Genomic DNA, 14,973 nt, shown 5'->3' on the forward strand with positions numbered 1-14,973 from the left:
TACTTTGTTAATTTGGATTCTCACTTTAATATCAACTGTACCAGATGAGTCATAAGGAGCCCCAACTGTACGAAATCAAAACAAAATGAAGGTGTATGCAGTCTTCCAAAATGAGTTCTTTGAAGCACCCACCTTTCATTTATATGCATAAATTCTGCTTTGCTTTCTAAAAATGGCAGCCATAATGCAGTTCCACAATATGCTTGAGAGAAATTTACCATAACACCAAGCAGGGCATTAATTCAACAATGGTCTGATGTTGCAGAAGACACACAGTAGGCTTAAAGTTCAAAAGTGAGGGATTTGGATGACATCAAGAACCCTGCTCTATAGACACAATCAAAACCCACTTCGTTTTAATAGACTAAAAGCATCTGTAGGTGCTCACAGCTAGCCCTGCAATTTCCAGATTAGCTCAGTTTTATGCAGGTTAAGAAGGAATTCTTTCAATTTCTATATGGCTTCTTAGGACCAAGTGAACTTTGAAGCTAGGTGGGCAAACAGGCATTAGAGCACAAGAATAATGTCTCTGCCAGGTGTGAGCTTTGCGCTTCGAAATCGGCAAATAGGCAGGGTATTAGCAAACGCTGTCTGCATAAACAAACAATCCTATAAGCGTGCCCTGAGTGCAAGTCTGTTATTATCTATGCAGAATCTGGTGGCTACAGTTTAAAGGCAGTGCTTTGATTTCTTTCCACTTAAACTTTCACATTTTTCCATATCTTAAAAAGGAGCTACTTCCTAAATCTGGAGTACAGTGAAGAAGGCTCTTCTCAGGGGGCACCCGGGTGGTTCAGGCAGTTGAGCATCTCACTCTTGATTTCAGCTCAGGTCATTATCCCAGGGTTGTAAGATTGAGCCCTGTTCCAGGCTCTGCACTGAGCATAGAGCCTGCTTAGGATTCTTCCTCTCCCTCTTTCCCTAGTCCCTGCTCACTCTCTCTCTAAAATAAAATACAATAAGATGAGATAAAATAAAATAAAATAAAATAAAATAAAATAAAATAAAATAGACTTTTTAAAAAGGTAAATAATAATTACAGTTCCTTAATTATTACTTGTACCCAAAATAGTTTTTTTTAAATGTTACAATCAAATTTAATGACATATCCTGGTACAGCAAATTTGGGGAAACCTGGACCAGAAAAAAAAATAATTAAAACAAAACCAAAACCAAAACAGACAGTTTCTCTTAGAAGTGTAAAGATATTTTTTAAAAAAATAATGTTTGTTTATTTTTGAGAGACAGAGAGAGACAGAGCACAAGCAGGGGAGGGGCAGAGAGAGGGAGACAGAATCTGAAGCAGGGTCCAGGCTCTGAGCTGTCAGCACAGAGCCTGATGTGGGGCTTGAACCCAGGAACCACAAGATCATAAGCTGAGCTGAAGTCGGATGCTTAATCAGGTGAATCACCCAGATGCCCCGAGAAGTGTAAAGGTTTTTGAATTCCTAAATCTGTCTGAATGTCCACACTTTCATGCCCAGGCCAAGTTGGAGAGAGACTTAGAAGTACAGAGATAAGTCACACTATTTGAACCTCAAGAAAGCATTTCTATATTTTCTAAAGAATGAAGCTATTTTCCAGAATGAGATGATACTGTCCAAAAGGATGAGGTGTTTAAATACACACTTGTTTTTCCTTTTTTAATGTTAATTTCTCTTAAACCCATTGATGCAATAGTACCCAAGCTAAAAAAAGGTCTCCCTTAAAAGTCCAACAGTGTCAGTAAACGGAGGCATAAACCTAGCAACATTCCATGACTTCCCAGAGGTGAGCGCCTGCGATGCAGGTTTTAATGTCAACAATTATATCTGTTATTTTCATGGACTAGTTCTTGCATCACAGGAATTCTCAGGAAAGTGTTTTGCTCATCATGGTATAAATATACCACATACCATGGAGCACCACGGTAGGTACAGATTATGTACTAAATCATTATCCTCTAAAATGGTCAATTGGTCCTTCCTCTTACAGAAAGAAAATGAAAACAACAACAACAATAACAACAACAACAAACTTGTTCTTGTATCACAATGGAATGCTATTAGTGGCACTAAAGAAGACTGAGGCAATAGATTTATTACCTTGTTTGCTCTGGGTATCTACTCTGAAAAATGCTTGCACATCTTTGCTTTAGGGTTGAAAATGTCCAACAGAGTGCCAGGCTCTTCTAAAACTGTGGAGTAGGGTTTCATTTGTCATCAATGTCACTTACCCATTTCCACACCATCTCTACCCATACCCTCTATCCCTGCACCATGCTCTTTCTGATCCATTAGGCTTAATTCCAAAGAGTAGCCACAATTAGTGCCCTTACTTAATGATGAAGATTATGTTCACATCCTCTCCCTCACCACCAGCTAGAGACTTCTCATAGGCCAGAAGCATTGAGGTTAAATGGGAGTCCTGTCTGTCATAGCAATTTGGATGGGGAGAGAGACCAGAAGGCAGGAGTGTCCAACACTTAGCACAATGAAGAAACTTTACTGAGTATTATTTTTCAACCGTAACCAAGCTCTTTCCAATCTTTCCTCACAAAGTATCCAAAACAAAATGAGAAAGTATCCCTCAATGATTTAGTACCTTTATTTGAAGTTTCACCTTTTTAGTCTTATGTATTACAGGTTTAATTCAAAAGACAGGAAGACCACAGGAACATCCTACATGGTGACAAGATTAATGAGGGGATGCTGTTTAAACACGTGGATGTTTCTAGAGTTTCCACTGCACAAATCAGGTGCTACGAAAAACAACTTGAGTTTTGTCATCATTCAGCTCTAATTCTCTTTCCTCCCAAGGTTCTTCTTATTTGTTTGTAGTGAGGATTATATGACTCTAGATACATTTATGGAGCATAGAACATGTAACATACTAGATATTCTCAAAAGTAATTCTGCTTCATTAATACCAACAAACATACCTTTACTATGTCACTGAGCTTGGGGAACAAAGAAGAATCCTAAGTTTTGGGGGGATGGGAGGACACAACCAAGTTGGTGAGCTATAAACCAACATTTGGGTTGTATCATGGGAAAATACCTGCACCATCCCGGAGAAGAACAGAAATCTAAGCTTTGAGCCTTTGCCACGTGAAGACATTGAACCTGAGACTCTCACATGAAGCTTTAGTGACAAGTAGACTAGAAAAGAATATCACCTCACAGCAAAGGGAATACACATAAAACCTTCCCATTTCTACTGTGGCTCTCAACTGAAAAATAAGCAACAAAAGTAACAGTAGCATGACCTACTATGATATTAACAGGAACAGCATTTCTGCTGATACTTCAGTCATAGGCCATCACTCCATCACATTGCTCCCATTCAGGCCTGCAGCTCAAATTTATAGTCACTCTCTTTTTGGAAAAAAAAAAGTGAGAACTTGAAATAATCCTAAATTGGTAGCACCTTCTGGCACATGGCAGAAGAAAATACAAATCTTGCCTGGACGAAAGCTTCCCAATTTTTGATCAAGGTTCCAGCACATTAATTTCAACAAAATATGCATGCACGTGCACACACACATGAGAGAATAAGAATCATATGAAAAAAATAGGAAAACAATTACAGATTTAGACCCCTACATACTTCAGATATTGGGATTGCCAGAGGCAAAAAAAAAAAAAATATATATATATACATATATATATATATATGTATATATATATATGTTGGCTATTGAACAGAGCTATGTTCAATAGTTATTAACATAATAATTAAAGACATAAAAATATAGGAACAAAAAAAAGAGTAAGAACAACAGATTAAATAAACAGATACGTTTGAAAAAGAACAAAACATTATTTTTTGAAATAAAGACACAATTTATGAGAAATATTTCATTGAATGGGTTTAATGAGATATTAGGGAGAGATGAAGAAAGAATTAGTGAATTTAAAGATAAAATTGAATACACTGCCCAGAATTCAAGATAGACAAAAAATAATACTTATTACAAAAGTATAGTAAGAAACATGAAGATAGAAAATCAAAGACTTATCTAGTGCAGGTCTAAAATAATTGAAGAGAGAGAATAAGAACGAAGCCCAATTTCACATGCTGAGAATTTCCGAGAACTAACCCATAGATATATGGGTAAATAGGACATATGAACCAGATACACAGATAACATAAGAACCTAACAGATACAAACAGGAAACAAACACATTGAATGAGATACTTAACAATAATAAATCTACACCCAGATGCAAGGTAATCAAACTACAAAACACCAAAATAAAAGAGATCACCTTAAAAGTAGCTTGTGGGTGTTGGGGCTCAGGGTGGTCAGAGCACTTTCAAAGGTGGGACAGACTGACAGCCACCTTTTCAACAGTAACAGTAAAAGACAGAATACTGCAGGGATGTGCTGGTAAGGGTTTAAAACTTGCTCCCCAGCAGCAGAAAAGCCCTGTAGCATTTCTGATTTCCATGAACAGTCTGAGTTTAGCCAATTTCAGCCTGAACTGTAACATCACTGAATGCAAAATTGGGCACAAGATGTATCTAACAGGCTCTTAGGAGCTTGTGTAAGCTGGCTCCATCACATACCTAAATAATTCTTTCAATAACAGAGGGGAAATGCCCTTCATTATTGACTTGTATGTCTAGCAAAATTATCTTCCCAGAAAAAAAGGTGAAATAAAGTCCTTTATCAGATGAGGGGACACTTCTACAACGTAAATTCATAAGGATATACTTCAGAAAGAAGGAAATCAAACCTGTTAATACGTAGAAAGTTGGAGGAGTGAGGAACAAGTCAAATAGTGACTGCATCGGTAAATCAAAAAAGTATCTACATAAAATAATTATTATTACAGGAGGTAGGATGAAAATGAGAAAACAAACAACCAACAAAATTCAATCTAGAAGTCGGTCAGTGTTGACTGCCTCCTTTGACTGCCATTTTGCAGACTAAAATTGACATTTCTCAGACCCAACTGCATTTGGGTTTCTGGACACATATTATGCTCTGGAAATTAAATAAGTTTATGGATTTGGAAGGCTGCAGTGAGAAAGGCGTCATTTTTATGCCTTTTCAGCTGTTTCTATTGGCAAGCAAACTCATGGTTACATGCTGTGTCTTCTGCCATCACTTTTCAGAGATCTTTTCCTGCCTTCTGGGGAGGACTACTCCAGGACTGGGGCCTCAGTGGCCTCTGGACTCTAGCATCTCATCAGTGATGGCATGTGATGAAGTTAGCAGCTTCCCATAAATGGCATGTGATGGCAGTGATGAAGTTAGCAGCTTCCCATAAATCCACTTGGGACGGCTGATGAGACATTCCAAAAGACTGCAACAAGAATCTACCAACAATGGAAGGGGTCCCGCCATTATGCAAGCAACTCATTTCTGGCGTTAAATGCATTCCGGTTTGAAATGCCTTAAAAGTTGAATGAACAGAAAATAAGGAAGCAGAAACAAATCCAACCATACGAAAATGTAGAGAAGCTTACATTTGCCAATTTATAACACAAAGCTGGCCAGATTGGATAAAGTACAAAATTCAGCCTTGTGTTCTGCACAAGATCACACAGAGGCTTAAAGTAAAAGGAAAATTAAGAGTATGCTTATCCTGATGAGCACGGAGAAAGGTACAGAATTGCTGAATATACACCTGTAAGGGATATAATACTATATGTTCACCATACTTGAGTTTAATAAAAAGAGGAAAAAAAAAGAAAGAAAAATTGAAAGGAAATACACGAGAAGGGACAGGCCATGCAAATACTAACTAAAGGAAAAGTGAATCAGCTATATTAATAATAGACAAAGTAGATTTAAGCACAGAGATACTTAATGTTAAAAAGACCACTTCAGTATGAAAAAAAATGTTCATCAAGTTATAAAAATTCCAATCTTACATGCACCTCATAAAGACACTCAAGGCATAGAAGATGAAATTTCACAGAATTTCCGGTAGAAAACAAAAGAAAATCCACCATTATGAGAGGAGATTTCAATCCTCTTTCAGTTGGTGGTGAATTAATAAAGGGACTGAGCGTCTGAGCAATCCACCAATTGGGTAGGTCAAATCCTTAATTTTGGTAAGTAAACATTAAGAAAATATAAGTAAAAAACAAACATTGAGAATTAATTAATTAGAACATAAGTAAACATTATCTTACTTAATTTCTATGTTACTTTGTCTTACCCAGTATTCCATAAAGTAGATATAAATGCCAGCTCCCAACCCTGCCACATATGCTTGAGCAACTCCCCTACCTGAAATCTCGGTTCTAGATCTTACCTATGGTGAGCCAGAGGCTCCAGATTTGAATCACTAACCTGCCTGATGGAAATTATTTGTTTCTTCATTTATTTCAACGAAGCCCACTGGAAAAGAAAGGATGAGAAAACAAACCTGTGACTTTGCCCAAGGTGAGTGACCGTCTGGCCCTGAATTCGACTTCTGGGGAAAAGTTGTAACTGAGTCGCAGGTGCTGATCTACCTGCAGGAAAACAGAAGACAAATGTGCATCAGCAGAGGTCTGCACAGAAAGGGCAGAACACTTTCCCATCTGGAAAAAGTTTGGAAACACACACTGAGCAGACCCCTCTTTGGGATTTTTGTCTCTGGAGAGATGAGAAACGTCTCGCTAATTCTCCCACAATGCACGTAAAATACCTTTTTCTTCCCTCTTGGTTAAATAAAGGCCTTCACACAAGTCTTCTCCCTGGGAAATTCTGTACAGCTTTTGACAGGTATTTATCTTCCCACTGAAATTTTCTCACCAAGTTCTTTGTTGCAAATAAGGAAACAAATGAAGCCTTCTTGGGAACGTGCTGTGTACGCCTGCCATTACACAGAAAGCCCACACTTATTCCCCAATTCCCCCTTTCTCCTCATTTGGTCTTTAGGGCCACCACTGCTCCCTTTGCTACAATAATTCTGACTTGGTCTCACTCAGGTGTGGACTGCAGGATTTTGCCCAGCAAATCTTTCAGGGTGACAGAAAGTTAGACCATGGGGAGGAGACACTCACTGAATGGTCGCTACCAACAGGAAGACCTCATAACCCCGCTTCATAGGGGTGAACAAAAGCCACCACTGGGATTTCCAGGACTTTTTTTGCACCATAATCCTTTAGGGGACTCTCCTTTTCTAATCCAGTCCCATCTCCTTCCCTGCCCCTCATTCTGAGGCAGTGTTACCCATCCATTCTTACATTCTCAGCCTTTCTGGTCTAGTTTTCCCAGGATCTATGCTGCACATTCACATGATGCTGTGCCTACAAAGGATCCTCTTTATCTTACAGTTTCATGTGGAAGGAAAAGGAGACTAAGACCCCTTCAAGCTGTGTGCCCAGCCCCGCTCTTCCCTTGGGGAGCAGCTGACCCAGGGGTGGTACTCGATTCTCCCAGATTCCATGGCCACGACTGTCCCTCCACAAATGAACCCTCCTCCAGGAACCTCTAGGTCCTGCAGTGGTTTCCACTGTGAGAGAAGTCACCGGCTGTGACTGTGGCTCATAGTTACATGCTTTATTACTATTTCATTTGTGAAATTAGACTGGAATCATATTTGCTATTTATTGAACTCTTGGTATGTATGAGACATCATATTGAAGCAGCTTTCAAAATACATGCCTCCCTAGAATACCGTGAGATAGGCATTATTACCCCTGTTATACAGACTGAGGAGATGATGTCCTAGAGATCCATAACTTGGGCAGGGCCAGACAGTGTCACAAAGCAGTGTCCCACTGTCATGTGGCCCACCTGTCACTCTCTATGGGGTTTGCTTTCCTTGTCCATCCCTCTCTAGATAGGGATTGTAGACAATCACTGTTTGTTTAATTTCTGGCTTTCTACAAAACTCATTCAACAAATGTTTGAGTATCTACTATATGCCAAACACTGTTCTAAGTGCTCCCAGAGGCTACCTCCTCCAGGAAGGTTTCCTTGATGCCTTTGCTGGATCGGTTGACACTCTTTTCTGTCCTCATGGTGTCTTTTTTTTCCTGCCTCTAACTTTGCATTTAAAGTGCTGCATTATATTGGGGCGCCTGGGTGGCTCAGTCGGTTAAGCATCCGACTTCGGCTCAGGTCATGATTTCACGGCTAGTGAGTTCGAGCCCCAAAATGGGCTCTGTGCTGACAGCGCAGAGCCTGGAGCCTGCTTTGGATGCTGTGTCTCCCTGTGTCTCTGCCCCACCCCTGCTTGCACTCTGTCTATCTCTGTCTCTCAAAAATGAATAAACATTAAAAAAAAATTAAGTGCTGCATTATAATGATCTGCTTCTCTCTCCCTCCCTGTCTCCCTAAACTGTTGCCTCTTTGAGAATTTATACATCTTACTGATATATGTTTTCTGTAGGACCTACTAGAGAAACTGGCAAAGTATCTCCTAACACAGGTTTGCTGAGTGAATGAATAAACATCCTGTATTGATCCCTTTTCTATCTTGAAGTAATGAGGACAGAGTCGGTCACAGCACCAGGATGTCTCTCACTGCCTGGCAGCTCCTTCACCTTTAGGTACGACATAGGGTTTTAGTCCCCACGGTCCCCATCCGTAGTCTGATTAATACCCATGGATTCAGATTCAGTCCTTGCCTCTAGGAATGTTTTCTTCCTGCCCCACTTCAGAGCTCTCCCCTGCCTCTTCCACTGGCTAAAACTGCCCCCTCCAGCAGGTGCAGGGGGCCTCCCCTCATGTGCTCTTGTCCTGGTTGGAGAGGAGGTTAAAGTGGGTGGAATTTCCAGCTGAGTGGAGAAGGGTGAAAAGATTCGTAGCACTGAAGGTGGAGCTGAGATTGCCCTTGCTTCTGCCCCTCACCTCCTCCCCGGGCTCCCCAGGGTCAGCTTCCCATGCAAGTTGTCCCTAAACCTTAACAGGCCCATGCCCAGATGTCACACATGGGAGAGCTCACTGGTCAAGTATGTGAGTCCTCCCTATCCTGCTGTTCTGTTTTGGGGAACTGACCTGGTGGTTAGCACTTAAACCAGATGACTAATGAAGGAGAGGCGGTGAATGACAATCAAAGGGGTTTTTCGGAAAAGATGAGTATTTGTAAAGGTTCAGAGAGGAAGGAAGATGGCTCACAGGATACCTGGGGCTCCTGGTGGACTATGGAGAGCTGGGGACGGGCTCCAGCCCTGACATGGGATGTGGGCACCTGAGCAGTAGTACTGGTTCAGCTGCTGGTTCACCAATTGGAAAAACAGCCAACTCACAGGACAGAAGCACATACGTAAAAAAGAGGGGTGCCCCACAGATACTTACTTTAGGGTTTCAGCAGTTATAATATGGGCTATTGCAATCATTGAGGGATTCAGTGGGAAATGCATTATTTCATCAGGCTTCCTTTTGTGCATTTTACGGTTTAGCATTGTGTTTGTGTTTCATTATAATTGGTGAGGTCGTAAGGGGTGAAGCATTGTAGTCCTTTAAAACAGCGGGATGTCTAAAGTTTGTCATCTGGACTACAGAGCCTTGTTGATCTCAGAATTGAGGATACCCAGTGGTCTTGTCAAGTTTTAAGTGAGATGGAAAAAGATGAAAATGGAGCCAACCTTTTCTGAGTACGTCCTACATGCCAGGCTTCATGCTTGGTCTTTCAGCTATGTTCTTTCATCTAATCTTTATGAAAACTGAGCTCGGTTGCATTTGAACCCCACCCCCGCCTGTTTTTATTTTTCTTTTTTAATACAGCAGTAGACTGAAGCTCAGAAAGGTGAGTTATAGTCTAAGATCACATAATGCACGTGGTGGAACAAGAATTCACTCTCAAGTTTGTCTCCCTGTAGCGACACCTTGACCTTGAGATTTTCATCTCTCTGAGGAAGAAACTAACTACTGGGTTTCAAAAGCGCCTGGCACCTCCTTCTTTACAGCTTGTTGAGCTGGCATTTTGGTAAGCTGGCTTAATCCGTTTAATGTCATGGATGCATTTTAAATAGGAACACTGAAGTTCACCTCCACTGCCAGGACGTGCTGGTGGGCACCTACACCTTAAAAAAACACTAGCCAAATTATAATTCTCAAATCATCACCAGGAGCACTTGCTCCTCATTTCAGGCCCAGCCCCCATGACCTCCTTCTTGGCATCACAAAGAAAAAGAAGAGGAGGAATAGCCACTCAGGGCCTGGGAGGGCATGGAAGAATCTGTTTTTAGGTACAGGATGCCTCTGCTTGGTGGAGTATGGTGATGCCCGCCTGCCCTCTCTCTCAAACAGGTTCTGAGTAAGGCCTACACCCTGCTTCACACGGCCTAAGGGCAGGACTGGTGATGAGTAGGAGCCTACCTTTTTCTGTTTTCACTGAAGAGTTCCACACAAGGAGGAAGAAGAGATCTAGATAGGGCAAGAGGGGTGGGGGTGACTGACAGGCAGGTGTGTTGTGTTCCTGCGTCAAGAAACTGAGTCCAAGTTCAAACAAAGTCTAGCTCTAGTTTTTTCTGCTTCCTCAGTGTCTTGGGAACCATATGTTATCAACCAATACATGCTTATTGTTGATTGTTAAACTGATTGGTAGAGATCCTCTTGATGGAGAAGAGAAGGAAATACCTTCTATTGTCCTCCCACTGACCTATCTGCGTCTTTCATTTGTGGAAAGAAATACAGGAAATATAAAAAAGAAAGGAAAAAGGAATCATATATACACATGCCCACCAGAATGTGCCCGTATGTTCCATCAGGACCCCAGTCAAGATATTCACACAAGAAATCTTTATTCCCATCCATTTGATCCTCCAATCTTGCTCCAGCCTGAACTTTCTCCAAAGATGTGTCCCCCTATTTCAAGAATAAATTCTAAAGGTAAACTCATTAAATTATAATCACTCAAGGATTGTTTTCATACCATATATTTGACAATTATTTCTGAACTTCTACTACTCAATCAAGCAAACTAATAGTCAACCTTGACTTCTCCCATAGCCCACACCCAAAAGGGCACACAATGCTACTGATGTTATTTTTCACATCTTTATCTCTGTGGTTCTGCCCACTGCACTAATTGAGGCTCTCATAATCCCTTTCTGGCTGGTCTCTATCTCATAATCAAATGCATATTTCCATGCAGTGACCACAGTGAACCCCCTGAAAATGAAAATCTAACCATGCTATATTCCATGACTAAAATCCTATGGGAAACCTTCTTCACAGGGTCAATTTGATCTCCCCCACGTAGTACATTAAACCCTATGGAATTCATTCATTTCATTTATAAATATTTATTGAGCACCTGCTTGACAAAGTGGGAGTTCTATGGTAATGAAAACGGAGAAAAATCCCTGTCCTCTAGGGGAGAGAGAGAGGACAAAAAATTAGATAAATAAATTATACTGAATGTTAGATAGTGTTCAAGCACTGCAGGGTAGAAGTCAAGGGGCTAGGTTGTCCATATTAAATAAGGTGATCAAAAATGGCGTCATTAAGAATAGCTTAAAAAATTTTTTTAATGTTTATTTATTTTTGACAGAGAGAGAGACAGAGCATGAGCAGGGGAGGGGCAGAGAGAGAGGGAGACACAGAATCCGAAGCAGGCTCCATCCAAGCTCTGAGCTGTCAGCACAGAGTCCGACGCGGGGCTTGAACTCACGAATTGCAAGATCATGACCTGAGCTGAAGTCAGGTGTTCAACTGACTGAGCCACCCAGGCGCCTAAGACTAAAGTTTTAATACAAACTCTCTGGCCGCTGTGTTGAGAAAAGCTTGCAGGGGAACAAAAAGTGAAGCAAGGGCCTATCTGTCAATTAAGATGCAACTGTAAACTCTAATAATCCAAGGAAGAGATGAGAGTGGCTGGGGCAGGGTAGAAGCTGTTGATCAACATGATGTTGCATGTGAGAGAAGAGATATCTGAGATGACACCATAATGTTTAGACTGGGAAACTGCAAGCATGGAGCTACCATGGACTGAGATGTGGAAGATTATGGGGGTGGTGAGTGTTTGGGGTAAGATTCTCAGAAACTTAGTGTGAAATATGTAATGTTCAAGATGCACAATAGACACTCAAATAGATAGCCAAGCAGGCAGTGCTAGATCTGGAATTCAGGGAAAGGTTTAGAGCTAGATACACCTTTTGAATTAATTCATCAGCATCCCAGTGCATTTGAAGTTGTCAGTCTGAATGAAATTAGACATGAAATGAGCGTAGACAGAAAAGAAGAGGAGTATGAAAATGAGTCCTGTGATGTTCCAGTTTGAATGATGATGGGAGGGCAAACAAAGAGAAAAGAAGGAGCAACCAGCAGATGCAGTAGAAACAGCAGGTGAAAGCCGTGTCCTATAAGCCAAATAAGAATGCGTGTCAAGATCAGAGGCAATTGCCGTGTCAAATGCCAACGAGAAGCCAAGTCAGGAAAAGATCGCTGGATTCTGTACGGCCATTGGTGTCTTGAGAAGTATAATTTGACTCCAGCACAGGGAAAAATCCTTCTGTGATGTAGGTTTAAGAAAAAGGAAGGGAAACTCAGAAGACCAAGGAGGTAGACATTTCCAAGGACATGGGCAATAGACTGAAAGAGGAAACGGAGCAGTATATGAAGTCAGAGAAGACAGAGAAGACAGAGGTCTCCCTCGACCTCGAGAGCGTTTTTTCTTATCATGTTGTATGCAAATTATTATTTTATTTATTACTGTAATTATGTTCTTAATGCAAGCAATCTTTGCATGTTTATGTTTTGGGGAGCCATCCAACAGAACGGGGGAATGTTGACAAGGGCGGGGAAGATATGAAGGCTGGAGTGATGTTCTTGAGTGGGATCTGACACCTGGCCCACAGGTGGTCGGTCTGGCATGAGCTAGAATCACTGCTTGCTCATATTCACCCACATGAGGGAGATAGAGTGCCTGGTCACCTACGCAGGAGGTGGGTAAATAGGGTGGAGAGAGTGTACAGGGGTATTCTCTTCTGGATGCTACATTTCTCACAAGAAAGAAGAAAAGAAAGTCATCTTGCACAAGGGAAGATGGGGTTGTAACTGTTGGGGTATAAGGAGAAAGAAGGAGGTTTTAAAATTGTCATCTAGGAGATCAAGAGAATGATGGACTAAAACAATAAAGGGGGATTGCTGGGCAGATGGAAAGGCTCACCTGAGGACACGATTCTGAACAGGATGACCTGGACTCTGCATGTTCTCTGTTGTGATGTGCCCTCCCCTTCCTGCTGCCCTTTATAATGAGACCCCAGGAATTCCAGAGTGCCTGCCACATGCTGTGCTCTTCTGGACGTCTCTGCCGATGCTCATGTGGACCCACCACCTGACCACCTCCTTCTCTCTTCTCCTCTTAGCCAATTCCTCCTCGCCTTCTAAACTAACTAGAGTTAGGAGTAACTTTCTCTAAGAAACAGGTACTTACACCCAGAAGAGATCAGTGTTCTCTTCCATGCTCCCAAAGCACCTGTACACACTTCTATCCCAGCCCTTGTCAGTCTCTTGTGATTCCTCTTCAGCTGTGCATCTTCCTCTTATACTCAAGTTCAGGGTTATCAAACCTGATTAGGCTTCAGAATCACCTGCTACCTCCCCTGCAAAAACATTTCTGATTAAGTAGATCTGATGTAATGCCCAAGAATTTGCATTTGTAGCAAGAACTCAGGTGATGTGGATGCTGGTAGGAGGTGGGGAGCTCACCGTAGTTCACTTTTGTCTAGTTTGTCCAAGGCTGAGCCAAGTGTGGTTGATATCTATCCCCAGGACTTGGCTTCACACTTAGCTCAGGGTAAAAGCACAGAATATTTTATTGAACAGCCAAAACATATTTGGCTGAATGAGAAGAGAAGTAAGGTACCTGAATGGTAAGCTCTCTTCCCTCCCGGTTAATCTTCAAGTGGTGCAACCTTCGGTTGGCAAAATTCTCTGCATCCATATTGAAAACATGGGTCTCTTCCTTGCTTAGCTGATAGCGAACCTGTAAGCTTCCTTGAAAAAAAATTAGAAATTATAATTAAAAATAGGACCCATAAAATGAAAAAGTATGATCAGATTGTCTTTTAGTTGATCATTACTGTTTTCTAGGGACCTATGTCTCAATCTTTTCATTATTCAAATTTTTAAAAGGCATTACATATGCTATTACTATAACATCTGGGTCCACATGGAAAATCCAGAGTATAGGTGCAAAATTTGTGTGCATTCGTGTGTGTGTGTGTGTGCGTGTGTGTGTGTACAGAAACCACAATGCCAGGTTGGAAAATAAAACAGTCACAAGTCTATTCCATAATTGGGCTGTGAAAACTTTAATAGCAGGGATTCCTTTTCTATTCTCTCTTCAACTCCTACTACTTCCTATAATTCGTTTTCTTCATAATTGCCTTCATGAAATTTCAGAATACATGATATGAAATCAGACTGTAAAACAATCTAAGCCAGAATAGAAGAAAAAGTTTGGCATATGAAAGCATTACCCAACAGAGTCCACCAATATCACAAAGTCTACAAGCTAATGCTGGATTTCCTGGTTTGCTCTCTCCTTTTAGCTCTGATCATCGGATATTTCCAAATGTTACTGCTCAACTATTACTGTTTACTTTTTTATCCCTTAAACATGAATAATAGCTCTCTAACAGTAGCATATTGGGTGCTGAGAGGAGTTGAGCAGGAGTAGTAGTGCAGTGTAGACACAGGGCCACAGCCAGGCTCTGGTAGGGAAGTGCCCACCTTGTGCACCTGCGGGCTGTTGGGTGGCATGTCCTTCCAGACTCCTGGTGTTTTCATCTTGAATTCAACCCCATAAACTAAATCAGCATGTGACAGATAATTCTGTGTCAGGTATGATGGTGAATACCACATTCCTTGAGGGCATTTGGACTCTTGCCATCCCACTGTCTGGGTAATACATACGCATGTACAGATTCTGCATACATATTCTGGATGCATTTGTCCATTTTAAACATAGCTTCTATTTTATACATCTTTTCCAACACCTGCCTTACAACCATCCACCTTAGATGTCAATAATCTCATAGTGACTCTGTCTATCAAAGTATTCTGAAGCTTCCCCAACATTCCAGTTTATA

At 41.2% G+C, this 14,973-nt stretch overlaps 1 protein-coding gene across 1 annotated transcript in view; it reads right to left on the minus strand.

Moving 5' to 3' along the window:
• The window catches only part of CNTNAP5 (contactin associated protein family member 5), a 795,339-nt gene that overhangs the window by 34,194 nt on the left and 746,172 nt on the right, over positions 1 to 14,973 (minus strand). Inside the window, exons 20-21 of the mRNA XM_042954126.1 lie at positions 13,746 to 13,876; positions 6,366 to 6,453 (exon numbers count right to left, since the gene is read on the minus strand). Coding sequence (XP_042810060.1) covers positions 6,366 to 6,453; positions 13,746 to 13,876 — 219 coding nt within the window. The remainder of the gene's footprint in view (positions 1 to 6,365; positions 6,454 to 13,745; positions 13,877 to 14,973) is intronic.

The sequence above is a fragment of the Panthera leo genome, chromosome C1 (genome assembly GCF_018350215.1).
Source record: "Panthera leo isolate Ple1 chromosome C1, P.leo_Ple1_pat1.1, whole genome shotgun sequence".
Lineage (NCBI taxonomy): Eukaryota > Metazoa > Chordata > Mammalia > Carnivora > Felidae > Panthera > Panthera leo.